The 27,726-nt window shown below is 41.7% G+C and overlaps 1 protein-coding gene across 2 annotated transcripts; it reads left to right on the top strand.

The window, feature by feature from the left end:
* Window positions 1-38: 38 nt before the first annotated feature.
* Window positions 39-27,280, top strand: NDUFS1 (NADH:ubiquinone oxidoreductase core subunit S1). 2 transcript variants are annotated; one of them, XM_053282252.1, is made up of 19 exons: window positions 39-234; window positions 4,528-4,595; window positions 6,900-6,991; window positions 8,472-8,579; window positions 9,036-9,112; window positions 9,752-9,833; window positions 10,329-10,459; window positions 13,413-13,598; window positions 14,584-14,718; window positions 15,246-15,360; window positions 15,867-16,012; window positions 16,538-16,666; window positions 19,313-19,442; window positions 20,635-20,795; window positions 21,575-21,729; window positions 23,316-23,491; window positions 24,369-24,503; window positions 24,650-24,722; window positions 26,926-27,280. In XM_053282252.1, the coding sequence occupies exons 2-19, from the start codon at window positions 4,532-4,534 to the stop codon at window positions 27,015-27,017; spliced, it is 2,187 nt and encodes a 728-aa protein (XP_053138227.1). In that variant the 5' UTR covers window positions 39-234; window positions 4,528-4,531; the 3' UTR covers window positions 27,018-27,280. The 2 variants fall into 2 exon arrangements, with proteins under 2 accessions (XP_053138227.1, XP_053138237.1); XM_053282262.1 differs by having other exon boundaries at window positions 13,413-13,602; window positions 14,588-14,718.
* Window positions 27,281-27,726: the final 446 nt, after the last annotated feature.

Here is a 27,726-nt window from a genome sequence, read left to right as displayed (position 1 = left end):
AAAGTGGGCGACGTGGAAGAAGTCTTCTGGCTTGTTAAAGGGGGCGGGGGGAAGGAAGTGGCGTAATTCGTCAGTGGCGGGCGGCTTGTTCTTTCGTCAGGGTTGTCGAAGATCGCCGAATGCTTCCGGAAATTGCCGAGGCAGCCGCCATATCCTTGTCAAGGAGAGTGCGCATTCCAGAGGCGACGGTGTTTGGGTTGTCAGGGCCGGAGGAGACCCCCGGCCGAGCAGGAGGTAACGCGAGGAGGGCCGCGGCCGCTGCTCTGCCGCGCTGCTGCCTCAGAGGTGGAAGATGCGGAGAAGGTGTCTCTGTAGCGGGAGACAGCCGGGATCGCTCCTGCTCGCCCGTGCAGGATGCCCTTGACCAGCGTCGGTCGCTGGGTCGCCTGGCTGCCGGCTCAGCCGGTCTGGGGGAGGCGAGCGGGAAAGGATTCTTCCAGGGCCTGGCCTTGTGGCTGTGGTGCAAACGGGGGCCACCTTTTGTCTTTGGTGTCGGGCTGGGGGAGCCTTCCTCCCCCGCCCCACTTTCTCCTGCAAAGGGGAGACGCCTCCCCGCTTGGGCTGAGGAATCTCTGTACAAGAGCAAAATAAAAAGGGAAAAGTAGCAGTTGTGGTACTCGAAAGGCCAGGACTTTTATTCTGGCATCGCCTTTCTTGGGTTAGGGCCCACGGCATCGGGTGCATTCAGTGGTGTCCTCACCTGGCATGCATGCATTGTAAACAATAGGGCCAAATCACTGTAACATGAGAGAGACAACTGTAGGTCTGCAGACCTTGCGTGTATACAGCACTGACCAGTAACTGGAGAGCTGGTCTTGTGGTAGCAAGCACGACTTGTCCCCATAGCTAAGCAGGGTCTGCCCTGGTTGCATCTGAATGGGAGACCTGATGTGTGAGCACTGCAAGATATTCCCCTCAGGGGATGAAGCCACTCTGGGAAGAGCAGAAGGTTTCAAGTTCCCTCCCTGGCTTCTCCAAGATAGGGCTGAGAGAGATTCCTGCCTGCAACCTTGGAGAAGCCACTGTCAGTCTGGGAAGACAATACTGAGCTAGATAGACCAATGGTCTGACTCAGTATATAGCAGCTTCCTATGTTCCTATTATATAACTGTAGTTCTGATGACACAAACTGAGCACCTGTACTGTAAAAAACCAAAACAAACCACAGAAATCCATGGGCTAGATTCAGCTTGGGCTAACTAAAATCAAATTTGCTGATAGTTCTAGTCTGTCAATTTTATGCTGGAGCTTCCCTTTGTATTAATACTTCTGATATTGAAGTATTAACAGAAGATTGTTCTGGGAAAGTGAAATGTTATCACTTTGGCTTTTGAATGTTGACATTTTAAATGTCTGATTTATATCCATTAGTGCCCTTGTACACTGGCCAGGCAAGTCTTTGCACAATAGCCTAGTTAGCAGGTGATGCTGTGCATGAACATGATATATATAGCACAATAAAACAGCTAAACCCTGTTCTCCTTATCTTCTGCATCCCTTGCTGCTGTCTATAAATACTTCTGGTCAGGGCTTATGTGACTGTCTTAGAGCCCAGATCTACACTCTCAAGATGTATGCCATTTACTCTGGAGTCATTTGCACTGGATTCTTTTCCTATGGGAATGTCCATGAGAATAGTGGCATGACATGAGCTGTATTTTTGTATTATATTGTGAAAAACAGTTATATACTATAATTACTTTTAATGTTAAACTTGCGTGTATTTTTATTTATTTCTGCTGTATTGGATTAAAATGAAAACAAAGATAGTGAAGAAAATATGTGCATGGAATGAGTTTTGTTCTGAGCGACAATATAAAGGCAGTGTGTGCGGACATGCAATCAGAATGGAGTCTTCCGGATTCAACCTGAGTGGGATCTAAAATTAACTGAATGGACACAAAAAAAAACTTGTGTGCACATACATGCACATACCTAGAAGGAACCCTGGGTGGATGTTGTACTTGCAAAGAATGCTCCAACCATCTATTTCTTTCTGGAACCATAGAAGCCATCGACTGTCGGCCGATCGACCGACTGTCGGCCGATCGACCGACTGACTGTCGGCCGATGTTCTATCTATCTACTTATTTCTGGAACTGTGTGTCTCTTGACCCTTGTGTCTTGACCCTGTTCTTTTGACCCTTGTCCAATATGGCTTATATTATCAAGCAGGGAGATGGTTGGAGATAGGGATGTGTGCGGAAACACGGAGGCGTGGTCCGGCACTGGGGGGAGAGTGTCTTTAAGGGGGGGCGGTAGTACTTCCCCCCCCAATTCCTCTTCCACCTCCGGCGCTGGACTTTCCAAAAATGTTCTTGGGGCGGCAGAGTTCCTCCCTGCTGCCCCTGCCCCCGTCGTTGTCTTCAAAGAGTTAAAGTAGAAAGAGCTGGTGCCATGCATGCGCCCTTCGCCAGCTCTTTCTACTTTAACTCTTTGAAGACGACGACGGGGGCAGGGGTGGCAGGGAGGAACTCTGCCGCCCCAAGAACGTTTTTGGAAAGTCCAGCGCCGGAGGGGGAAGAGTGGCGGGGGGGGGGAGTACTACCGCCCCCCCTTAAAGACACACCACCACCCCCGCCGGACCGCCGGAATTCCAGACCGGTCCAGAGGCCTTTTGTATGGTCCCAGACCGGTCCATGCACACCACTAGTTGGAGATGGCCTCCTTGAGATCATAAATGCTTCTCTGAGGGAAGATAGGATGGCTCCTTGTTTAAAGGAGGGAATTATTAGACCTCTCTTGAAGAAGCCTATACTTGATCCCTCAGAGTTAGGCAATTATAGGCCTGTCTCAAATCTCCCATGGTTAGCCAAGGTGGTGGCCTCTCAACTCCAGGCAGTCTTGGACGAACAGATTATTTAGACCCATTTCAGACCTCTCAGGCAGGTTATGGGGACTGCTTAGTTTGGCCTGATGAATGATCTCCTAAGGCGAATTGACAGGGAGTGTAATTCTGTTGGTCCTTTTGGATCTCTCAGAAGCTTTTGATACCATCATCATTTTAAAAAGGATCAGCAAGAACAGAATTTGAGATGTGATGAAATAGTAACAAAAGTAACTGGGAATACAGGCAGATATGTGAATGGGTGGTAGATTAGTGTGACTTTTTTTTTTCATTGTGAGTCCTTTGGGGACAGGGATCCATTTTGTTCATCTTATTTATTTGTTATTTCTCTGTGTGAATCACCCTGAGCCATTTTTGGAAGGATGGTGTAGAAATCAAATAAATACATAAATATTTACAGGATTGAAGAAGTCTAAAAAATAACTACGTAAAGATTTGCTTTTTCTTTTTTCCTACAAGTTGTTCAGGCTTCTGTGCAAGACTGTTTCTGAAGCCATATGGTACATGACTGATTAAGAGCTGCTGTCAGTGAAATGGAAGCAAGTTTAGTTTAGAGAGCTGGTCTTGTGGTAGCAAGCATGACTTGTCCCCATAGCTAAGCAGGGTCTGCCCTGGTTGCATATGAATGGGAGACTTGATGTGTGAGCACTGCAAGATATTCCCCTCGGGATGAAGCCGCTCTGGGAAGAGCAGAAGGTTTCAAGTTCCCTCTCTGGCTTCTCCAAGATAGGGCTGAGAGAGATTCCTGCCTGCAACCTTGGAGAAGCCGCTGCTAGTCTGTGAAGATAATACTGAGCTAGATAGACCAATGGTCTGTCTCAGAATATAGCAGTTTCCTATGTTAGTTTATAATACTGCTTGGCATACATTCTCTGTCTCTAGATTATTTCCTTACTTTCTAACAGCTAAAAGGGTCATATTTGCAATTGTCTGGTACTCCCCTTTGTGATGGGGCAGAATAAACATAACAAGGAAGAAACTTCAGAATGGGCAAAACCCACCAGAGAAGGCAATGAGTTAAAGGTAGTGTGTTGAAAATTCCCTTCAAAACATTGCTCATCTGGTGCCTAACTCTTAAAATCTGAAAGTAGCACTCTGCATATGCGGCATATCTGAGTCTTCCTAGTTTTCAGGTGATGTCACACTCGGGCATTTGATTTGAGAATATCTAGCTGCATGTCAACAACAGGTGCATTAGTCTTTGATTATCATGGTGACTAGTTTTTATATGCTATTGCGGGAGGCAGGAAGCAATTCAGACTCTACTTATTTCATGGAGGCAAATAACAGAAGTGGTAGCCGGAGTGTGTTGAACTTCAGGTTCACAGGATCTCCTACTTTAGTGTTCCAGTAGCTTCAAGAGGCCTAAAATACAGAAACGTATGTGTGTATTCACAATGCTCAGTGCAGCGTTTGTTATGCATTGAGTAGTTTTTACAAAATAAAATTGGATATTTGTATAAGGTAAAGCAGTTGCTTATGGCTAAACACTGAATAAAGCGTGCCTGTGTGAATCTTGCATTTCTGATCATATCTGCTTGTACTAAAAGTGCTTCATCTGCTTAATAATAGAAGTGGTGTAAATTTGAATTGGTTTTCTGTTCTTTCTGTCTTGTGAGAAAGCTATTGTTTGAACCTGATCAGATCTTAATTTTAACCTTTCTCCCCCCCCACCCCAGCGCCATGTTGCGACTTCCTGCTGTCCGCAAGGCCTTAACTGGTGTCACTCAGACTACTAAAGGATGTGGTAAGATGCCTTTATATCCTGAACAATTGTATTAAACTCCCTTCATTCCTCCATTTTTTGTTTGTTTTGAACAATTTTCATTATCAAGTTGGTGATTGGTGCTGGTGGTTATAAATAATTTAGCCCATCTACGCACTTGACAAAGTATAGGCGTCTAGATCCCTCCCCCAGTAATTCACAATCTATAATCTACTAGGGATGTGCATGGAACCGGTTTCGCCGGTTTGGTTTGAATCCGGACAGGATTTGAACGGGCCTGGTCCGGCTTTGGGCTCAGTCCAACTGGGTCTGCCTCAGCCGTTGAACTGGTTCATAGGCCAGTTCAGGTATATTTGTAAAGGAGAATCCTTGACAATTCTCCTCTACAGGTAAACTGGGCATCCCCAGTCTTTAAGCTAAGTAGGCAGGAATGGGGTGGAGAAAAAAAGCGGCCTACATACCTTTTAGAGGAGGCCACAATGGAGGTAGTGGAGAAGCATTGGAGACAGCCGGCGGAGGGTGTGTGTGACGGTGGGGGCTCCTCCAAGCCTCCCGAATGACGGCCAGGGCTGGCTGTGGCCCAGTTTGGGTCTGCTTGCACACACGGAGGTCATTTTCATGATCTCTGCGCATGCGTGCAGACCATTTGCATCACCTTGTGTGTGCACATGTGTGGAGATCATGAAAATGATCTCCATGTGTGCATGTAGGCCCGGGCTGCAGTTGGCCTGGACTGTCATTCAGGAGGTTGGCAGGGGCCTTGGAGGAGCCCCTGCTGCCTCCAATGCTTCACTGCTACCTCTGCCATGGCCTCCAGTAAAGTACAGAGGACGCTTGCTTTCTCTACCCCCACACGTTTAGCTTAAAGCTTAGGGATGCCCCATTTACTTGTAAAGGGGCTTATCTTTACAACGATTCCTTTTTACAAGTATACCCAAACTGGCCTGCGAACTGGTTCTTCCAACAGGGAGCCGGTCTGGTTCAAACTCAGACCGCCTGAAATGGGCCAGTTCGAATCAAGCTGGCTCACACCCCCCTGTAATCTACACTGCAGACCACAAGGAAAAAGGAGAAACATGGAGGCAGGGATAAATGGGGAGAGCCAGCGTGGTGTAGTGGTTAGAGTGCTGGACTAGGACCGGGGAGACCCGAGTTCAAATCCCCATTCAGCCATGAGACTTGCTGGGTGACTCTGGGCCAGTCACTTCTCTCTCAGCCTAACCTACTTCACAGGGTTGTTGTGAGGAGAAACTTAAGTATGTAGTACACTGCTCCAGGCTCCTTGGAGAAAGAGTGGTATATAAAATGTAATAATAATAATAAATAATAAAAGAATATGCATTTCTTTAATGTGTTGAGATTTGGTTTGGGTATAAAGACTAGTTGTCTTAGTTGTCTTTGTCCACAGAAAATGTGGCGTTTGAGAAGAGAGTTGAAGGAAGTAAGAGAGGTGGTGTGGTGTTGCCCAGGGGTTCTCCGAGGCATTTCCAGGCATGTGTCGCATCAAGGTAGAAAGGATGGAATTGACTGAGGAAACACAATTGCACTCAGAGCCTTGAAGGCAATTGTGGGAATACTGTAAGTGGCTGCAGACACTAGTTACTGGAATAAGCAAGGATTTGGGTCTGAGAAGTAGACTTTAAACAAGGACCAACATTCCACTGACGTCCTGTTAATAAACACTTTGGGAACTTCCTCTTCTGATTCCTCTTCAGACTGTGTTGAAATAGTCACTAGATGCATTTTTCAGGTTGGGGGCAGGGGGAACAGTTAAGCACTTACCTAATTCTAAAAGCTGTTTCTCAGATTGTAGTTTCTGTTTTATTGTTTAAAGCAGTTTATAAGAACACAATATAACAAGTATATCATAGCAATAACATATAAGAAATCATCAAGCATTACCTAAATTTCAGGCACGTTCATAAAGGCCTGAGAGTGTAATCTTCTCTTTAATGCTTGTCAGTATGGTACAATTTTAGACTGACCTATAAATGTATTTTAAAATTGATAATCCTAGTGAATACAGTGCTTGTTTCTCTGTTCTTTTTGTGAAATTAGTTTGGAATGTTAATGTTAATAAAATATTGAATTCCCTGTTGGCTGTTACCAATGTTCCCACATCCTTCTGTCATATTATGCCACTTTTAAGCATTGAAATGACTGACAATTTGACTTCAAATAAGGCTTTTTCTTTTGGCAGTATGAACTTGGACTGTCTGCTCACCCTGTCAATATGTTGCTAGTTAGTGCCATTGAGAAAACAATATTTAATATGACTCTGAGCAATAAATAATATTTCTTATCTTTTATTCTTATATATTTCAGTGCGCACAACAGCTACAGCAACAAGCAACCTCATAGAGGTTTTTGTTGATGGGAACCCTGTCTTGGTACCTCCAGGAACCACAGTGCTTCAGGTAAAACAAACTCTGGGTTTTTGTTGTTCTCCATTCCTACTCAGCTTTGTGTAATGGTTTTTTCTCCATCCTCATAAGTGTGTTATAGCCGGTGTTACTTTAGATTATATGTGATTTCATCCTTTACTAGGAACGTGTGTGAGAGGAAGCTTCTTCATATATCCAACTTCCCACCCTTCTTGGACAAACAGTTGCTGTGTCTATATTTTAATTAGTATTTACTCAAGTGCATATACTGTGTTTTGAGAGTCCTGTCAGAATTATTAGGATTACCACCTCTGCCCTTGGCCCCCAAATGTTTACAGGAATGTTCTTGAAATTTTACTGAGGTCTTTGGAACAAATCTCTCTGAGACATTTTGTTTTCGCCTTTTGACCCCTACCAAGAAAAAAGCATGACAGATTTCTCTCTGGTTGATGACTCAGACTACTGCATTTGCAGACCTTTGATTATTGTTGGGCTGTAGGGAGAGAGAGACTTCTTTTGCAGTGGTGTATACAGGCCTTTCAGAACTGCATGGCTCTGGGCTAGTCCCCAGACAAAGATTCGAACTGAATTACTGTGGATAATTGAACTGAAAGAAGTATAGTTTAGAGAGTGGTAGGTGTTCAGTATGTGTTACTTTAGAATATTGTGGAATTGTCTAATGCTGTGTTTTAGTTTATTTTCTGCTGAATCAGAATTTACTCTCTGGACTCTTGGTATGACATAATGTTGGAGTGAGTCAGAGGTTCAGAGGATGCTACTGCCTAAGCCTCCAGGGCTATTGTATTGACCCATTTAGTTCCACAGCATTGTCTTGCAGGTGTGTTGGTCTTGGAAAGACCAGTAATCTGGCTTGATATAAAGCACAGGCAAGCAAAGTGCTGTACCAGTGTACTGGGAAATAATTTAATTTCCTTTGTTTTTTTCACTTCCCTCCCATAGTCTCAGGATTCTGTATATTCTAGAAGGCCTTTTAAAGTTTCCAGACCAGTCCATGCACTTCATAGTATACATCAGCTGTACTATTCCTTTTAAGCACTTTGGAGCTTTCTTTCATAGGGGTGTTTTCTTTTATTGCAGATTGTAGGTTTTAATATTTATTTATTTTACATTTATATCCTGCTCATCCTCCAAGGAGCCCAGAGGGGTGCACTACATACTTGAGTTTCTCCTCACAACAACCCTGTGAAGTAGGTTAGGCTGAGAGAGAAGTGACTGGCCCAGAGTTACCCAGCTAGTTTCATGGCTGAATGGGGATTTGAACTCGGGGCTCCCCGGTCCTAGTCCAGCACTCTAACCACTACATCACGCTAGCTGCAAACCAAATATTGCAAACGAAATGCAGCAATTTTAAATGTGCTCAGATAAAAACAATAACACCATTGTTTCTTCTTGAAATCTTACTAATGGAAGAGTGAATCACATTTGCATGGAAGTATCTGAAATAAATTATTGACCTGTGCCTTGACCTCTTTTATCACTTTCTCCTCTCTAGGCCTGTGAAAAGGTTGGAATGCAGATCCCTCGCTTTTGCTACCATGACAGATTGTCCGTCGCTGGAAATTGTAGAATGTGTCTTGTAGAGATAGAGAAAACCCCCAAGGTTATTAATCTGTCTTTTTGCTAAAATTATAGTATGCTGGATGCATGGAGAAAGATCTGTAACTTTGCCAAACTAACAACAAATTTGCTTGCATATAAATTATATTTATGTATGATTGAAGCTGCAGCTGGAGTCCTTTTGATCTGAAGAGTGGGGTATTAAATGCCCTTAATAAAATAATGCTGCTAGCAGATATTTTTTTTGTTCCAAATATTATGTTCACCTACAGTGAACCAATATAGCTGAAGAATTTGTCTGCTTTAGCAAAGCTTAACCACTAGTTTGCCATTTTGCAACCCATCTGGAAAGATCTTTCAGAGTAATATTGGAAATCATTTATCTGATGCTCAGTGTGTGGCCAATTCACTTTATTTCTGTGAATACTTGTGTGGATAATTGAGTGAGCAAGCATGTATGCAAATTTTGAATAGCTGTTTCTTTCTAATGGGATTTTAGCCTGTTGCTGCTTGTGCTATGCCTGTGATGAAGGGTTGGAACATTCTGACAAATTCTGAGAAATCCAGGAAAGCAAGGTAAGCAGTATTGGATTGTGTGCAACTTAAAATGCAAATCTAATCAACTTTGTTTAAGAGTAAGCTTCAGCGAGTAAGTGCAGTGGGTCTTTATTCCACAACAAGCATTCAGGATTGCAGCTTTAGTCCTTCAGCATTAGAGTAGTGGACTTTTGGTTGGCTGTCTGTTTACACAGATTGTCTCAATTTTTGAAAAGGTAACATAAGAGAGACTTTTCTAAAGGGACAGAGTAGTTATAGCTAAATAAACTTCAATATAATCTAGTAGTGAAGCTTGTTCCATCTTCCTGTTTACATCTACGTCCTGTGCAACTTTAAGACCTCTGTGTACAGTATATTACATCCCAATTCAGGGGACTGGAAGTTGCGCCTATTAGTAAGCATGCTACACAAGCCTGGCTTGTACTTCTGAATTGTTAAGAAAAAGCCAGATGGACAGGATAAAAGCAATTGCAAGCAACTGCATTTTTTTAAAAAACCTAAAAATAAAGGGGTAGGTTACAGAAATTACATTTAAAATAGGCTGTATTAAAAAGATACATCATTAATCTTAAATGGTTTTTAATGTATGAAATGGCAATTAAAACGTGTTTCTTTTCTCCCCCCCCCCACCCGCTCAAATATATTGATCCCCAACAGAGAAGGTGTTATGGAGTTCTTGTTGGCAAACCATCCATTGGACTGTCCAATCTGTGATCAGGGAGGGGAGTGTGACTTGCAGGTATAATTTTTAGGATTTTAAAAAATGTTCTTGAGAGTAGAACTTTGTTGCTCAATCATATGTGACTTTGCTCCTGGAGACCTATGGATTCCTGATGGTTCTTGTGAATCTTCCTGTGGGTAATTCTCCTGTTGAGTCTTTTCAGACTCTGCTTGACTTCTGAAATGAGGGACTGGCCTGGGCAGTCGATAAGATCATTCCAGATTGCCCCCTCCAACTTGTAAAACCCAGAATGGCTCCCTGATTTTCTGTGGAGTTAGGGGCAATAAAATGGCAGAGATGATAACTACTGTGGAGAAAAACTTATGACAAATCCAAATATGGACTTAATTTTTGGCAATGGTGCAAAGAAATTATACTTTGCTGCCACTCAGTGCATCTGCAAGGAATCTGTCTTTTTATATACTCTTTTAAGGAACGAGCTACCATAAATAGAGTGGAAAGGTGGGATATAATTTTTAAAATGTTCATTAATTTTTGGCTAATTGTCTCTAGGACCAGTCAATGATGTTTGGCAGTGATAGGAGCAGATTCTTGGAAAGCAAACGTGCAGTTGAAGACAAGAACATCGGCCCATTAGTGAAAACTATAATGACACGATGTATACAATGCACTCGATGCATCAGGTAACTTATGTTATTATTATGTTAATAATAACAATAATAATAAATGTTATTTGTTAGCTGCCCCATAGCAAATTGTTCTCTGGGCGGCTCACAACACGGCATTAAAACATCCTGTAGTGGAATGAAGCCTTTGTCTCAGAGCAAGCTCGTGTGAGAGAAAGAAATGCCAAATCATCCTGGCTGAGCTGTCTGAACTATTCTGTATTATGGGTAGGTTCAAAATGCTGCTGCCACCACCACTCCTCTTATTGACAAAGCTTGAGCCTCCCTGGGCATGGGGTGGAATCCCAGGGAAAACTCTGTTTTGCTGTTGGATCAGTACAGAAATCTTCCACATGCAAACTTACATGTGGTGAGAAAACTGATAGCTGCTGATTGTCTGAGGACATGTTTGCACCAGAGAATTCCCCGTTTGCCCCCCACCCCCTTTTCCTGAGTTAAGAACCAAGTTGGAGAAGCTTGTGAAAAGAACAAGAACTAAAACAGTTTTATTCAATTACTACAGACTGTTTCCATCTGAAGCTTTCTCAGCTTTTAGGTACAGTTAAGAATACTTAGTAGGGTTACAAAAATAGGTTGCCTTAATGCATGCTTAAATGTTTATAGAGTCTTTCACAGAGCCCTAAGTAGGATGGGTGTAGGCTAGTGTTTCATATTTTATTCATGTTACAGGTATACAATAAGGAATATGCAAAAGTACACAAACCAAAGAAATATAAATCCTTAATGCAAAGTCTGACTAAACAAACTTTTCCCTAGACTAAACTTCCTGAAGCCTTAAGCCATAAGCCCTGGCTTCTTGCCTTGAACTCAACAAATGCCTGATGAGAATTCAAGCTTCTTGCCCTCGTGTCTTTCAAGGATCTGCAGATTTATTCTCTTGCAGCCATATGTTCTCCATGGCTACATGTCCTCCTGTGCACCTCCAGCCTAGCTTCCTCTCTAACAAAAAACTCCCTTCTTCCTGGCAGCAGCTCTCTAGGTCCCACCCACCTAGTGTGCTGATTGGCTGACCCCTGGAGTTCACCAGCCTGTTAGTCAAGACAAGGGTTCACTTCTGGTTTATTCTTTAGAGGGAGGGGAGGCTGGTCACTATACATCCAATATAAACACATAAAGCGCATCAAATCACAACACCCCCCCAAAAAACCCCCGAATAAGTACAAAACAGTTTTTTAAAAGGCTTTTAAAAGTCAATTTTTAAAAATCAAAATTAAAAGGCTGGAGTGAACGGAAAGGTCTTTGGAGAGGAGAGCTGGTCTTGTGGGAGAGGAGAGCTGGGAGAGCTGGTCTTGTGGGAGCAAGCATGATTTGTCCCCATAGCTAAGCAGGATCTGCTCTGGTTGCATCTGAATGGGAGACTTGATGTGTGAGCACTGCAAGTTATTCCCCTCAGGGGATAAAGCCGTTCTGGGAAGAGCAGAAGGTTTCAAGTTCCTTCCCTGGCTTCTCCAAGATAGGGCTGAGAGAGATTCCTGCCTGCAACCTTGGAGAAGCCACTGCCAGTCTGTGAAGACAGTACTGAGCTAGATAGACCAATGGTCTGACACAGTATATGGCAGTTTCCTATGTTCCTATGTACCTGGCATCTAAAAGAACAAAGTGGTGGTGCCAGGTGAACCTCACTGGGGAGGCTGTTCCATAAACGGTGCAGCCACTAAAAAGGCCCTCTCCCTAGTAGCCATCCACCTCACCTTGTTTGGCAAGGGCACTCAGAGCAGGGCCTCCGAAGAAGATCCTAAGATCCGATTTGGGACACATCAGGTAACTAGGGATGTGCACGAAACTGGCAGGGATAACTTTGAGGGCGGGGGAGGGTGCACTCCCCCCCCCGGCTGGATTTCTCCCACCGGTGCTTGTTTAAAAACCAATCCAGCAGGGTGGCAGCGTACCTCCTTGCTGCCCCATCCTCTTCTTGGACTGGAAGTGACCGGAAGTAGCCTGTGCGCACGTCGGCGCGTGTGTGCTTTCACACGCACCAACGTGCACAGGCTGCTTCCAGCCCGACGAGAGGACAAGGCGGCAGGGAGGTATGCTGCTGCTCTGTCAGACCAGTCTTTAAGTGAGCGCTGGCAGGGGAAAAGGGGGGGGGAGTGCTCCCTCCGCCACCCTTAAAGTTATCCCCCCCCTTTCAAAACACCCGGTTTTCCAACCTGTCCGGAGGCCTGTAAAAGGGCTCCAAACAGGTTCGTGCACATCCCTAGGGGTAACCCAGTAACACCTATATTGTAACTAGTTGAAATTCATTAGCCTGCTGCTTGCATTCAGTTGCTTATGAACAATCCTATAGAGTAGAGTTCAGTTACTGAATCATCTTTGAAAACGTCAACAAGAAACTGTGAAGGAGGCAACTTTGCTCATATTAACAAGTGACTATTACATGGTATAAGTCAAAGTGGCGACAAAAAAGAATACAAAATCAAGATGCAGCAGCATGATGATCAACCTGCTTATTTTAGCTGTATATTGGATCATGTCATGAGTTAAAAGCCCTTAAGATTTGTATACAAAGTAGTGGTAGTCTTGTAACAATATATCTGAGTGTCTTGTGGAAGCACTGCAAGGCCTTAGTGTTTGGGGTGGTCAAGGATAAACTGCTGTGGAGAGACTTTAGCTTGATATAGTATCTCTAGTGGAAAGTTCATTTATTGATTTCCTTGTTCTTAAATATTATATTTCCTCAACCTGTAAGGATGGGCTAGAAATCTAGATAAAACATTACTATTCGCAACTAAAAGTTGCTTAAAGGAGAGAGAGGGTTTTATAAACTTAAAATTCATTGTGCTTACCTGTGACCTACTATAATTCCTTTTCATTCAGTAATTGGACCTGAACCATTTCCATCAACACATAGGCCTATAAATGGTTTTTGTTCCTTTTTTGTTTCTTGAAAGAGACACAAACTTTCAGAATATGTGTGATTTAACATATTGCCACATCTTTCCTTCACCAGGTTTGCAAGTGAGATTGCAGGGGTTGATGATTTAGGAACCACAGGAAGAGGAAATGAGATGCAAGTTGGCACTTACATAGAAAAGATGTTCATGTCTGAATTATCGGGCAATGTAATTGATATCTGTCCAGTAGGTGCCCTTACCTCCAAGCCGTATGCTTTTACTTCTCGACCCTGGGAGACAAGGCATGTATCTTTATTGGTATTCAAAATGTAATTCTGATGTAATCTTGGTTACATCTTCATTATATGTCAAATATAAAGATTAATTCAAATGCCACCTTAATTTTCCCTTGGCCTCTGGACTGCATTTGTAACTTTTAAAAATTTTTGAGGTTTGCAAGTATTCCAACAAACGTGACCAATATAAAACAGGTAAAGTGTGCTGTCGAGTCGGTGTTGACGCCTGGTGACCACAGAGCCCCTGTGGTTGTCTTTGGTAGAATACAGGAGGGGTTTACCATTGCCATCTCCCACACAGTATGACATGATGCCTTTCAGCATCTTCCTATATCGCTGCTGCCTGATATAGGTGTTTCCCATTGTCTGGGAAACATACCAGTGGGGGATTCAAACTGGCAACCTCTGGCTTGCTAGTCAGGTCATGTCCCTGCTGTGCCATTAGGTGGCTTATAAAACACGTAAAGGGTGTAAAATAGATAGAGGGTATGGCTTGAGAATACATGCATGGGTAGGATTTCCTGAAACTGGGGTAAGCAATGTCTGTAAATCTTGGAGAATTTGCTTAGAGTAAGCAACTACACTATAGGTATTGCAGGTTTTCCTTACGTTTAGAATCATGCAGTGTGGTAACATTGCAAACCCCCCTCCCCAAAAAAACAACTCGTGTCATTGCAGAGGAACCACTCTGCAAGCCAAGGTGCTTTATAAATGGAAGATGTCAGTATAGGCTGCCCAGGATGCAGCACAGAAGAGGTGTGGGGGAAGGGAGATTGGAAATTTAAAAATGGGTAGCAGTCTTCTATAGGCTGTGTTTAACTTGAGCGGTTGGTTACAAACTGGTTTTGCAATGGGAGATTTATCTTGGACAGTAGGTATACCTGAAATTGCTGTCAACATGGCCCTATTGGGAAGCCCATAGTTGAACTCTATTACTCAGATATTGGGATCCCCAAAATGTTTGATTGCTGGCTCTATGCTCTTCACTTAGGAAGACAGAGTCCATTGATGTGCTAGATGCAGTAGGGAGTAACATTGTGGTGAGCACTAGAACTGGAGAAGTGATGAGGATTTTACCAAGACTGCATGAAGATATCAATGAGGAATGGATCTCTGATAAAACAAGGTATTTGCATGTAAAACATGATCTTCTCAGAAAGGAATCTTAATAAAGGGTCCAAGAATGTATAGATTGTAAGACATACATACTTCACACACCAGCTTAAGGATTTAGAACTAAGAAGTAAACTGATTTGATATTTGTGTTGCTGAGCAGAGATTGTCAAAGCCAAGCTCTTTAATTCATCCTTTATTTCCTAAATTTAAGGGGAATAATCCAAAGAAGGATTAGCACTATTATTTCCTTGAAATAGGCGGAACTTAGCTATGCATGCTGTCCAGTGGGATGGTGCCTAGTGTGTCCTTTTTTGTCTCTTTAAAATTGGTGCAAAGGCAAGAATCTCAGGCTACTGCAGTGTGGTGGTCATATGTTAACGAAACACATTAAGCATTTGTCACAGTAATGACACTGTGGATATATACTGTGTATACCAGAAGGTGGTATGCTAGTAGTGCTGCTAGTGCAGTGTTGGTGAGTAATGAATTGTTCCTTCAGCTGCTGTTTATATCATTAGCTGGATCTTCACTCTTCAGATTTGCTTATGATGGTCTGAAACGTCAACGTCTGATTGAGCCAATGGTCAAAAATGAAGAAGGACTGTTCACTTATGTGACTTGGGAAGATGCCTTGACGCGTGTTGCTGGAGTGGTAAGAACACTTGCTTTTAACAATGCACTGTTGAACGCAGCTGAGTAGTGAGTCAAATTACTTTAACAGACCCTGAATCCTATGAAATCCAGTTGCAAATGGGATCAGTTATTTACTAATGGTACTTATAATACTGGAGTGAATTTTGAAATTAAATGCTGCTTTTGACTTTCCAGAACTCCTTAGCCAGTTGTATTATGCTTACCTTGTAGTTTTAAGGGGTAGTTGTTTTGCACTGTCAATCATGAAGATAACTCACACATCTCCAATGTCCTCTTCTGTACTTCAAACCTGTTTTATTTGCTACCATGAATTGTGATTTTTACACAATAAGCATGCATCACAGCTCCGTTATGTTGTGATGAAACAACTTTGGTTTATCTTATTATTTATTCTTCTGTTTATGGAATATAAATGAAATTTCCTAATTTTCTTTTTAAGAAAACATTAATTTGCTGCTAAAACTAATGTTTTACTCTGTAGCATCCTGTATTTCTTCTTTGTAGCTTCAGGGAACCCAAGGTAATGATGTAGCTGCAGTTGTAGGAGGATTGGTGGATGCGGAAGCATTAGTATCTCTCAAAGACTTGTTGAATAGAGTAAACTCGGACAACTTGTGTACAGAAGAAGTTTTCCCTACTGCAGGAGCTGGGTAAGATTATGAAAATACAGTTGTATTAATAAGGGGCTGATAGTATATTCCCAGAACAGCTTTGTACGTTGGATAAGAGACCTTGATAGAACTGGAAACTTTTCATAGTAGAGTAATGCATTTAAGTTATAGTTGGGGGTGGGGCTCTGAGCTACATATCTTGCATCTAGATCCTAGGTTCAATCTCTGGTATCTCCTGGGAAGACAGAGAGATCCTGTCTGAAGCTCTGGAGAGCTGCTGTTAAGCAGTGTAGACAATAGTCACTTAGATGACCTAATGGTCTGACCCCTATAGTCATATTATATCAATTTTTCCATTTATTGTTGAAAAGGTATTAATTGAATATATAATGTCCAGTGGACATCAGGGCTGGGAGAGAAATTATTTGAATTTAGTGTCTTGATATCTAGCATTACTTTTATTTGAAGCGTATAACGTTATTCTTAATAGACTCTCTGAATTCTTCCAATTTAACTCCATATTTGAATTTATTATCTTAATTGTGGTGTTCATTTTGTTAATAGTACAGACCTGCGATCAAACTACTTACTTAATACCAAAATTGCTGGAGTGGAAGAAGCAGATGTTCTGCTTCTGGTTGGCACCAATCCACGCTTTGAAGCACCACTGTTTAATGCAAGGATTCGAAAGAGGTTTGTAGTTCTATGACATTAGATTGAAGCAACTTTGTTGTCTGTAAACTAGAAACCACATCCTGAAAGGTCCACACTTCAGTATTGCCTATATGGAACTGGTGTTCTTAGATACTCTCGATGATGATGATTATGATGATGATTAATAAACTTTATTTGTTAGCTGCCCCTTAATAAATTGTTCTCTGAGCAGCTTGCAGTAGAGCATTAAAACATCAAATAAAAACACATAACACATTCAATCACAACAGAACAAAAAGGGGGGATACAAAGTAATTAAAAAACTTATTTAAAATTAGTTTTACAAAATCAAATGTAAAATGTCTGAGTGAACAAAAAGGTCTTTACCTGGCGTCTAAAAGAACAAAGTGATGAAGCCAGGCATACCTCACTGGGGAGGCTATTTCATAAATGGGGTGCAATCACCAAAAAGTATTAAACTGTTAAACAGTATTATACTGTTAGTCATCTTAATGTCAATGGGGCACTACACTTGCCTTGTATAATTAAATCACAAATCTTATTAAAAAATAAATAAAATATTCCAACTAGTAAAACAGATTGGTCAAGAAGCCTTGCTCACTCTAGGGATGTGCACAGAACCAGGTGGGCGTGGCTCAAAGGGGTGGGGTGTAGGACTTTAAGGGTGGGGGAGGGTGCCCTTACCCCTCCCCCCACCAGCACTGGAATCCTGTAAAATCTTTCAGGGTGGCAGTGTACTTCCCTGCCGCCATTGCCCCTCTTTGGCCGGAAGTACTGGACGTACACACATGTTGTGATTGCGTTTGAGCCTGTCTGAAACATGCCTGGTATTTCCAGCTGAAGAGAGGAAGGGGCGGCCGCAAGGTACACTGCCACCCTGAAAGATTTACAGGACTCTAGCGCCGGTGGGGGGAAAGCGAGGGGATGGGAAAGTGCACCCTCCCCCGCCCTTAAAGTCCTCCCCCGCCCACTGCCAGACGTTCGAATCAGCCAGTGTTCTAACCTGTTTGGAGGCCTGTAAAAAGGCCTCCGAACAGGTTCATGCACATCCCTAGCACACTCCTGGTGTAAGGCATGAATATATTCATTGTAATATATTGTGCAACTTTTTCTTGCCATTTGAAAATTGGTACTTAAAATATCATTCTTTGTTTGAAGTTCAAACATGCCTACCATGTTTTATTCTGATTTCTTCATATGAAAGTTTTAAAGTAAGCATGGGGATCAAGTTTGGGTTCATATGTGAAATGCAGAATTATGGCCTTAATGTATGTACCAAACTTCATTCCAGTATCTGTGTGTTCAATGAAGTTACAGCATTACAAATATATAAATATACACAGCAACAGCATGCCAACTGGGCAAGTCAACCGCAAGACTTTACTTAGCTCAGCCAAAAAATTTTTTCGGAAAAGATGTTCACTTCTAATCAATATATAGTATTTTGCTGCTGATTCCATTGTGATTCTACTCTGAAGTACTCCTTGTAGTGGTATTAAACTTCAGTTGGCCTGAAAAAAAGACAACGCTCTTCAGCTTAGAAACAGAATAGATATTGAGTTCAGCCCTGATATCAAGGCTTTGAAAGGGATTCAGGAAGCTCTTGCATGTTTTTAAAATCTACACAATTTATTAAAAATGATAAGAAATTCCTCAGTTATGACAGCCTAAATTTTTGAGAACCAAGACACAAATAAAACACAATAAAAACCACCTGACTACAGCTGTCAATGTGCTTCTTCAATATGTGAGCATTGTTATTTTAAGGCTGGCTCCCTAAAGGCCAATTTCACATGTCACAAAACTGACAGGAGATTACTAAAATCCATTAAAACATATCAAAGTTTTATGATCTTATGAAATACAGCCTGTACCTGTCCCTCTAGTAAGAGATACTGGCACAATGCAAACGTCCATTTATTGTGGTTCTGTATACGTGGAGGGATTGAGCTCTGTCCTCCTATCAGTTTAGCAGGGGAGAGAAATGCAAAACTCAGCTCTCCTCTGGTGGCACCAATTGTCTGTCTAAAGATTGAGGGCGGCTACTACCTGCCACTATGTGCAGAACTCCTGTCAAGTTCAGCAACCTCTGCATAAAGAGCTCTTGCAGGATAGGAGTATGCACGGAACTGGTTCTGTGCACACCTGGGAGACTGGGGGGTGACTTTGAGGCACGGGGAGGGTGCTCTTACCTCCCCCGTTCATTTCCCCCTCTGCTGCTGCTTTAAAAAATGCTGGCACAGGGCAGATGTATACCCTCTTGCCGCCCCGCTCAGAATAAAACCAGAAGTGGCGGGCGCCCGCAATGCACATGGTGCATGTGCACGTGTGTGGTGGGTGCACACATGCCCACCACTCCCAGTTTTACCGTGACCGGGGCGGCAAGAAGGTATACATCTGCCCCGCGCCAGCATTTTTTAAAGCAGCAGCAGAGGGGGAAACGAACGGGGGAGGTAAGAGCACCCTCCCCGTGCCTCAAAGTCACCCCCACCATGTGTTTGAACTGGTTTGAATGCGAGGATTCTGAACCTGTTCGGCATTCTTTGAATGTAATGCTGTTCGTGCACATCCCTATTGCAGGAGAATATGTATTGTCATGAACAGATTGCTGCACATGATAAAATGTAGTGTCTAATGGCATTGAATATTTGTTCTCCTTTTCAGCTGGCTACACAATGAGCTCAAAGTAGCTCTTGTGGGCAGCCAAGTTGACTTGACTTACACCTATGATCACCTGGGAGATTCTTCACAGATACTCCTGGATATTGCTTCAGAAAAACACCCATTCAGCAAGGTACCTTTTAAAAACAAATAAAGAATCATTTCCTTTCAGTGTTTTTGAGGTTGTAGAAGAGCCATGTGTGAAAAACGTTCAAAGTGTGTGGGTTTTCAGTATGGTAAACTGACATTTACCATACCATACGCTCTGTTCTCTGAGTTTAATGCATTTTTATATCTCAAGCAAGGTGATCTTATTCTGGTTGTAACTGGATAGGAGGCTACTGACCTAGAACCAATTCATTTATTTTATTTTGTTTTATTTTTACATTTTATATCCCACTTTTCCTCCAAGGAGCCCAGAGTGGTGTACTACATATTTAAGTTTCTCCTCACAACAACCCTGTGAAGTAGGTTAGGCTGAGAGAGAAGTGACTGGTCCTGAGTCACCCAGTTAATATCATGGCTGAATGGGGATTTGAACTCGGGTCTCCCCGGTCCTAGTTCAGTACTCTAACCACTGCACCATGCTGGCTCTGTAAAGCAGACTTCTTTACAGTATGGAATCCTTAAATGGCCCACTGAACAAATTAGTGTGCATAATCTGAAAGTCACTTCCCTTTTGGAAAGCTGCATAGTTCTTTTGCAGATACCAATATTGAAAATACTAACTTTGGACTGCTCTTGATAAAATAAAGTAGATGGGATGTCCGAAAGCTTGCTGCATATAGAAGGCAAGTGAAATCAAATTGCTTTTAAAAGCTTTTCTTGAAAATGGTCTGTTTGGTTTTCATAGCTGTAGTATTTTAGCTACAGAGTGATTTTTCTGCACTTTTACATTTTTTTTAAGCCTACATTCTGAAGGCGGCTTATGAGAATGCCAGATTGTGTGTTTCCATTCCAAATTCACAACACATGGGAGGTGATACCAGAGGTCATTGATAGGAGTATCTTTCCTCCCACTGCTTGCCAACTTGTTTCAAGATGGTGACCAATCAAAATATAACCAATATCCCTTTTAGGATTTGTTTGTTGAAACCATACAGACCAAATTCACAGCATATCGGACAGGGTCCTAAAGTATCCTGACAGGGCTCTTGTAGTTCCACTCCACCATCTTGAAAGCAGGTGGAGATCATGCACAGAATGGTTATCAACTATCATAGAAAAGATTTCATTCTAAATCCTTAATATGACTTCAGAGTTGAATGAAGTGAAAAGTAACTTTTCAAGTTCTACCTAGACTACCTGCTTCCTCTTCCAAACAGGTCCTGAATCAGGCTAAAAAGCCAATGGTGGTCGTTGGCAGTGCAGCACTTCAGCGTGGTGATGGAGCAGCTATTCATTCAGCCATTTCCACTATTGCACAAAATGCTAGGACGAAAAGCGGAGTTGGTGCTGACTGGAAAGTCATGAACATTCTTCATAGGTTTGCATGAACTTCCTTGTTTGGTCCTGTATGGAGGCTTCCTAGTGCAATAGGACTTGAGTGCAAATAGAGAAGAACTGGAAAATGATTTTAAAAAAAATTCCCCCCCCTCAGACTATAATTTCATAAGGAAACCAGCATTTTGGCAGCTTGAGCAGAGTAAACAAAATAAGCATTTAGAATGGGTCAAATCCAGTAATATATGTCCAACAGGACATGCCCAGATACATTTAAAGTAGAATATAAATGTACTGTAAGAACTGAATAGAGGCGCATGATATAAGACTCCAGATACATGATGGTGGATGCATAAACATTTGAGGCACAAATGGGCTAACCTGTGAACTGCCTAGCTGATTTGAACCAAATGTGCTACAGCTGTAGGGATACATAGGGGCACCTCAATGTCTGTGATGATGTCACACCGATTCAAGATGGTAGATGTATGAACGTTTGAGGTGCAAGCGTTCTAACTTGTGGACCACCTAAACAATTTGTACCAAATTTCATCTGGTTGTAGGGATAGCAAAAGGAAAGTAGGCAGATTAGTTCTTACTTAAACAACTCATTCCATTTTCCTGTTTGGTATATTTGACACTTTTAGTATATAGTCTTTCTGTTCAGTAGAACTGACTACTTTTATTACAAGAAGAGCACACAACTGATGTGTGGAGGTATAGGTAAGACTACAGGGTTGAGGAATATTTGGTTTTGGAGTTTTTTCTCTTTCTTTTGAAGAGGAAATATATCAGCTGAACAAGAATAATTTTCCTCCATAGAGTTGCAAGCCAAGTAGCTGCACTTGACTTAGGTTACAAACCAGGAGTAGATGCGATCAGGAAGAATCCTCCTAAAGCGCTGTATCTCTTAGGGGCAGATGCAGGTTGCATTACTCGTCAGGATTTGCCTAAGAATTGTTTTATCATCTATCAGGGTAAGTATTTGATGACATTTTAGACTTTGTTTCTGTTTTTTCTCTTTACTGTGTATATTCTGATGTTTGATCTAAGATCGTAAATAAACAACTACTACTATCAGGGTAAGTAGCACTATAATATAACTTACTTACATTGCATTTGTGAATTCATGGGCTGGAGTTGGAATAACGACAACAAAAGTTAAAATAGTAGAAGCATTGATTTTAAGCCTGAGATGCACTTTGGGTATAGAATTTACTTGTAAATACCAGCTGTGCTATCCATACTTGTCTGCCAGTTTTCCCCATCTATTTGAAAATGTTTATTTTCTGATTACCTCCCCTCCAAATTTTGCCATGATTTCACCAAACCAAGCACCAAATACTTGCTTAGGAAACACAATAATTTATCTGTTTCTCTGCTTAATAGAAAAATAATTTATCTATTTAACACCATATAGGAACTCTTCATATAAGAATTCCTAGGTATAACCTGTATTTAATCTACATTTTTAAGGGGCGGCAGGGGGGCGGTGTTCTCTCTGAATTTGAGTTGTCTTGGATTCAGGTAAATATGATAATAGTCTAAGAATTGTCTATGTGCCTTTCTACCTGGGTGAGCAATCAATGTCATGGCAAGAAAACAAAATTAAATTATCACATATTCAATGCAGAGATAGAAAGTATGTTTACAGAAGACGTCTAATCATCTCAATTTGAACATTCTTATTGAAGAAAGGTTTTAAGGAGTTCTAACTTAGGAAGAAGTCTGCTAACAATGTAAGAAAGTAAAGGAACAAGTTGCAGATCTATGGAAAACTTATTTGTAATAAAAAGGCTTTCACAATATTGTTGCGTTAGTATTGTTGGGGTACACTTTCAAGTTGAGGCACACAAACTTTGAGACAGAGGCATCTAGCACTGGAAGATGTAGTTGCTCAGAGGGACTGTTGAGACCAGTCTAAAAGCTGGACTACTTAAAGATTGCAAAAGAATGTTTTTTAAATAACTCGAGGATAGCAGGACCTACGAGTAGCTGAAGATAAAGGGGTCTAAAATATTAAAAAGTGCCTGAAATACACACATGAAACATGGAGTTCTCTAAGCAATCAAGCTTAATATACTACTTTTATGATTATTTCACTGTATTATGTATGTATAAAATATTAAAAGCTTTCTCTTTCTGTAAAGCTGTTACTGCAACAGTGAATAGGAGAGCTGGTCTTTTGGTAGCAAGCATGAGTTGTCCTCTTAGCTAAGCAGGGTCTGCCCTGGTTGCATATGAATGGGAGACTTGATGTGTGAGCACTGTGAGATATTCCCCTCCGGGGATGGAGCTGCCACTCTGGGAAGAGCAGATGGTTCCAAGTTCCCTCCCTGGCATCTCTAAGATAGGGCTGAGAGAGATTCCTGCCTGCAACCTTGGAGAAGCCGCTGCCAGTCTGTGAAGACAATACTGGGGTAGATAGATCAATGGTCTGGCTCGGTATATGGCAGCTTCCTATGTTCCTAATTGGCCTTCCTCTTGAAGTGAAATAATAGACTTGCAGCCACACTGGCTGTTGTTGTGAAGCTTCTGGTCAATATTGACTTACTTTTTCCAGGGCACCATGGCGATGTAGGAGCCCCGATGGCAGATATTATTCTCCCAGGAGCTGCTTACACAGAAAAGGCTGCAACCTATGTGAACACTGAAGGCAGAGCTCAACAAACCAGAATAGCAGTAACACCACCTGGCATGGCAAGAGAAGATTGGAGAATTATTAGAGCAATCTCTGAGGTACTGTAAGTGTAGGAAGTAGTATTTCTTGAATAGAAACAAAATGTTTTATTTACTGCACTTATATATCCCTTTACCACTAAGGCATTCAAAGTGGCTTTATTTCACCCCCCTTCCCTTTTCTTTTAGCATTTTTAACTGTCAAGTCAAAAATAGCCATGTCTTAGGCTGTTGGTGTTCTCTTCAGGAGCTGATGGCATGAGGTCTCTGGTTTGGGCTCCTCCTGTTTTTCAAATAGCACTCCAGCACTGCTGCTGTGCTTTGCCTTTGCAAAACAATATTTGTAGAATGTGAGTAAAGGCTTGTAAGAATATAGACCATATTTCTGCTGTGAAGAAATGTATTTCTTGAATTATGAGTCGGTGTATGATCTGATAAATCCTGCTTTTAAAAGTGTGGGTGGGTGGACTGGATGATTGCATGTATGTGGGAAGTCTGGTGGAAGACACTGGCTGGCATCCTAACAAACAGAGTGTGTGTAACAAAGCATGCAACTCCTCTAGTCATTCTGTGTCCTGTTGCCTTTCTGCAGCCTCCTACTTACATACTTGGTTAGGATGTCAGTCACTGGTTTTGCTCTGCTTAGAATAAAACAAATGCATGCTATGTGCTGCTACTGTATCTATGCTTGAGCACACTTTAATAAACCTTGCTGAGTTGTTATACTGGGCAGATGTCAATAGCTTTACCTGTGCTAAGCAGAAATTCTACCATCTTGTTCTATATTCTAACCTATAGCTTACAATACTTCTGTTAATCTGCTAACTAATGTAATTTTTAACTCCCTTCCTTGCAAATGTTGACTTGTAATAAAAAGGAACACGTCTGCACCAGGTCTTGAATTTCAGTACTCCTGCCCACTTTTTCTCTTTTTCAGCTGGCTGGCATGACCCTCCCTTATGACAATCTTGATCAAGTAAGGAGTAGACTAGAAGAAGTGTCTCCCAACTTGGTCCGATACGATGATGTAGAGGAAGCCAATTACTTTAGCCAGGCAAATGAGCTGTCCAAGGTATGACACCCTTCAGCTGTGCACACAGTACTTATCCTAGCTATGGCAAGTGATATATTGTGCTCTAAAAATGCAGTGTATTATCTAGTAAGTGAGAATAACTATCTCCTCAAAGATGACTGCTCCATTTTTAATTTTGATTGCAGGTAGTGAATCAGAAACTTCTCACTGATCCTCTTGTTCCACCCCAGCTCACAGTTAAAGATTTTTACATGACAGGTAACAGCAGTTTTACCCTTACAAGATCTAAATAGGCATTATTACATGTGTATGTATGTAGTTCCACGTCTGTTGATGATACAAGTATGCATCGTTATGTATTGGAGTTATCAGTCAAGATTTCCCATGAACCCTCTGCATGACCTGAGAAAACACAGCCCTTAATCTTTCCCATCAGTATTCCTAGATAATGACAAAATTTACATAGGTGGGATTTCTTGTTCATTAGATAGGAGCACACTTCCAGAGAAGTAGACTAGGAGTTAAAATACCTGGCACATAATAAAAGTAGCAATAGAGGTATCTGGTGGTATACATTGTGCTACACCTCGTATAAGTTCCTCCGCTCAAGGAAATATTTCTCATTCACTCCAGTAGTTATAACTGCTGTTAATAACTACTGCAATGATATATATTTATATTTATATATTTATATATAGTTAATTGCTGCTCTATTGGCCACTGTGGCCAAGGATTATGGGTACTGTAGTCCAAAACCTGCTGGAAGGCCAAAGTTGTGCAGCCCTGGAATGCTGGTGGCATACCAGCATGGTGATGGACCAACTGTATATGAAGCCTCTGGAATAAAATGATGTTAAATGTTAAGATTTGTCCTATAAGGCAACAGTAAAGTTGCATGATAGTTCATTAGTTAAGCATTAGTAATTATGTTCATAGGAAATGGCTTGAATAAAAGAGTTGGTTTGTCGTATTCTTTACTAGTTCCTGTTCACTGAACATAGTGGCTGTCATTATTACTATATTTTTAATACCGCCCATCTATAACACAAAGACATAATCAGTTAAAACCAGTACAACTATCAGAAACTAAAATAATATAATACAGTCCTAAACAACTTTAAAACCTTGGAAAACCAGACTAAAAATGTAAGTCTTAAGGGCTCTCTGGAAGGCCAGTAGAGTTGTTAAGCCTCAGATTTCTGCAGGGAGCACATTCCATAGCCTAGGAGCAGCTGCGGAGAAGGCTCGATCCCAAGTCGCCACCAAACAAACCGGTGGCAGCTGGAGGCAGACCTCTCCAGATGACCTTAATATGTGGATCATATAGAAGAAGATGCTACGGTTCTAACATCCCAGCAAAGCACACATTAAGAGCAGTGTTTCCTCTAAGTTATCCACACCAGTTTTTTATGCCTGCTCTAGTTTAATCAGGAAGTTCCCACTCTGAATGTGTGTGTGCACACTGTCTTGATACTGCTGCCTAGGACAAAACTCATTCTGCACAAAAAAAGAAAAAGAGAGAACACTGATTAAAAGGATGTGTGATATGCCAGCTGTACCTGTTTCTTGAGATAAACTACCTCAGAACAGTGGTACATCTGCTGGTAACCTCCAGACTCCAGTGCGCTGTATGTGAAGATGCCTTTATACATAGTCCAGAAACTGCAGTTGGTCCAGAATGTGGCAGCCAGGTTGGTCCCTGGGTCATCTTGGGGAGACCATATCACTCCTGTCTTGAAAGAGCTACATTGGCTGCCAATAATTTTCCAGGCAAAATTCAAGGTGCTGGTTATAACCTATAAAACCCTAAATAGCTTAGGGCCTGGGTATTTACGAGAAAGTTGTCTTCACTATGAACCCCACCACTCATTGAGATCATCAGGGGACGTTTGTCTCCAGTTGCCATCAGCTTGTCTGGTTGCTACTCAAGAACAGGCCTTCTGTTGCTGCCCCAAGGTTCTGGAATGTGCTCCCTGCCAAAATAAGAGCCTCCCCATTTCGGATAATTTTTTAAAAAGTCAAGACACATTTGTTCTTTTAATTAGATACTGTTTTGATAGTTTTTAACACTGTTTAAATTTTAAATTGTGATTTTATCCTTTTTATTTGGGCAGGATATAAGTATGTCAAGTAAATACCACCCCCCAGTTGTCCTGCACAGGTGAGCTGTTGTAGGTTGTGCAAGAGGGCTAATACTTCTGAGTGCTGCTTGTGCTCCCAAAGTGCTCTGTAAGAGTGGAAGCCTGTTGCTGGCCCTTATGCTATGGGAGCACAAGCAGTACTCAGAAGTACAAGCCCTCCTATGTAACAGCACAAGTGCAGGAGTACTAGGGGTGTGCATGAAGGCTCTGGCACGTCACCACCGGCCCTCCTAATGCATGTGTTTTGTTACTTGGGATGTCAGCCACTATGTCTTAGACTTAAACCTTTAGAGCTAACGCACATATGTTTGTCTTTGCAGATCCTATTAGTAGAGCATCACAGACAATGGCTAAATGTGTGAAAGCTGTTACAGAGGGTGCTAAGGCAATCGAAGAACCCTCCATCTGCTAAGAAACGAAATCCAGCAACTACCAGAGTCTGCTAGGCTTGGCTGTCACTGATTTGGTTTAAAAAAACAAACCAACCAAAAACCTGCTACTGTGGTGGTCAGTTTAGGTTCAAACCTTCATGAATATAAGTGAAGCAGTTTATTTAAGGCTGTCAGCATGCATTTGGTAATGATTTTCAGCACAATTTACTGTATCTTGGCATACTTATTATGTGTACTGATTGTGTACAAACGATGTAAAATTAAAGCAGGTTTACATATGCAAGATTATTTCTATGGGTTGTGATTCTTCAATAGGATAAATTTAAAAACTTACCAAAGTATAGAGGGAAATTATGTACATAAATGAAATCCAACATTTAAGTAATAGGAAGCCGCAAAGCAAGATCAAGTCACCTTATTGTATTTTACCATGTTGTCAGTATTATTGGTAAATTTATTTGAGTAATGGGACATTAGTGGGCTTGTACCAGTATGCTGCCCAAAAGGTTCAATAAAATATAGTAATAAACACATTTTCCCACCCAAGGAATAAAATGTTACCAATTTCGATTGGGTGCATCTATTAAACTCTGAATAAAGAGAAAAAGTGATTATAAATAACCTAAATAGGATTTCCAGAAATACAGCTCTAAGCCAATGCAGTAACTGTACAAGCACAGAATTCAAGTAGTCTTGAAATGACATCAAAATAACTGTCCTTAAAATATC

Source organism: Hemicordylus capensis, chromosome 1 (assembly GCF_027244095.1).
Source record: "Hemicordylus capensis ecotype Gifberg chromosome 1, rHemCap1.1.pri, whole genome shotgun sequence".
NCBI lineage: Eukaryota > Metazoa > Chordata > Lepidosauria > Squamata > Cordylidae > Hemicordylus > Hemicordylus capensis.
The sequence above is the reverse complement of the archived record's forward strand: the minus strand, read 5'-3'. Positions and strand labels throughout refer to the sequence as shown.

What these genes read in the sequence shown, in the direction of transcription:
- NDUFS1 (XM_053282252.1), top strand. Translation starts at nt 4,532, where the DNA reads ATGTTGCGACTTCCTGCTGTCCGCAAGGCCTTAACTGGTGTCACTCAG. An exon ending in TCTCGACCCTGGGAGACAAG is followed by an intron (nt 13,599 to 14,583) that starts GCATGTATCTTT and finishes CTCTTCACTTAG; the next exon opens with GAAGACAGAGTCCATTGATG. An exon ending in TGACGCGTGTTGCTGGAGTG is followed by an intron (nt 15,361 to 15,866) that starts GTAAGAACACTT and finishes TCTTCTTTGTAG; the next exon opens with CTTCAGGGAACCCAAGGTAA.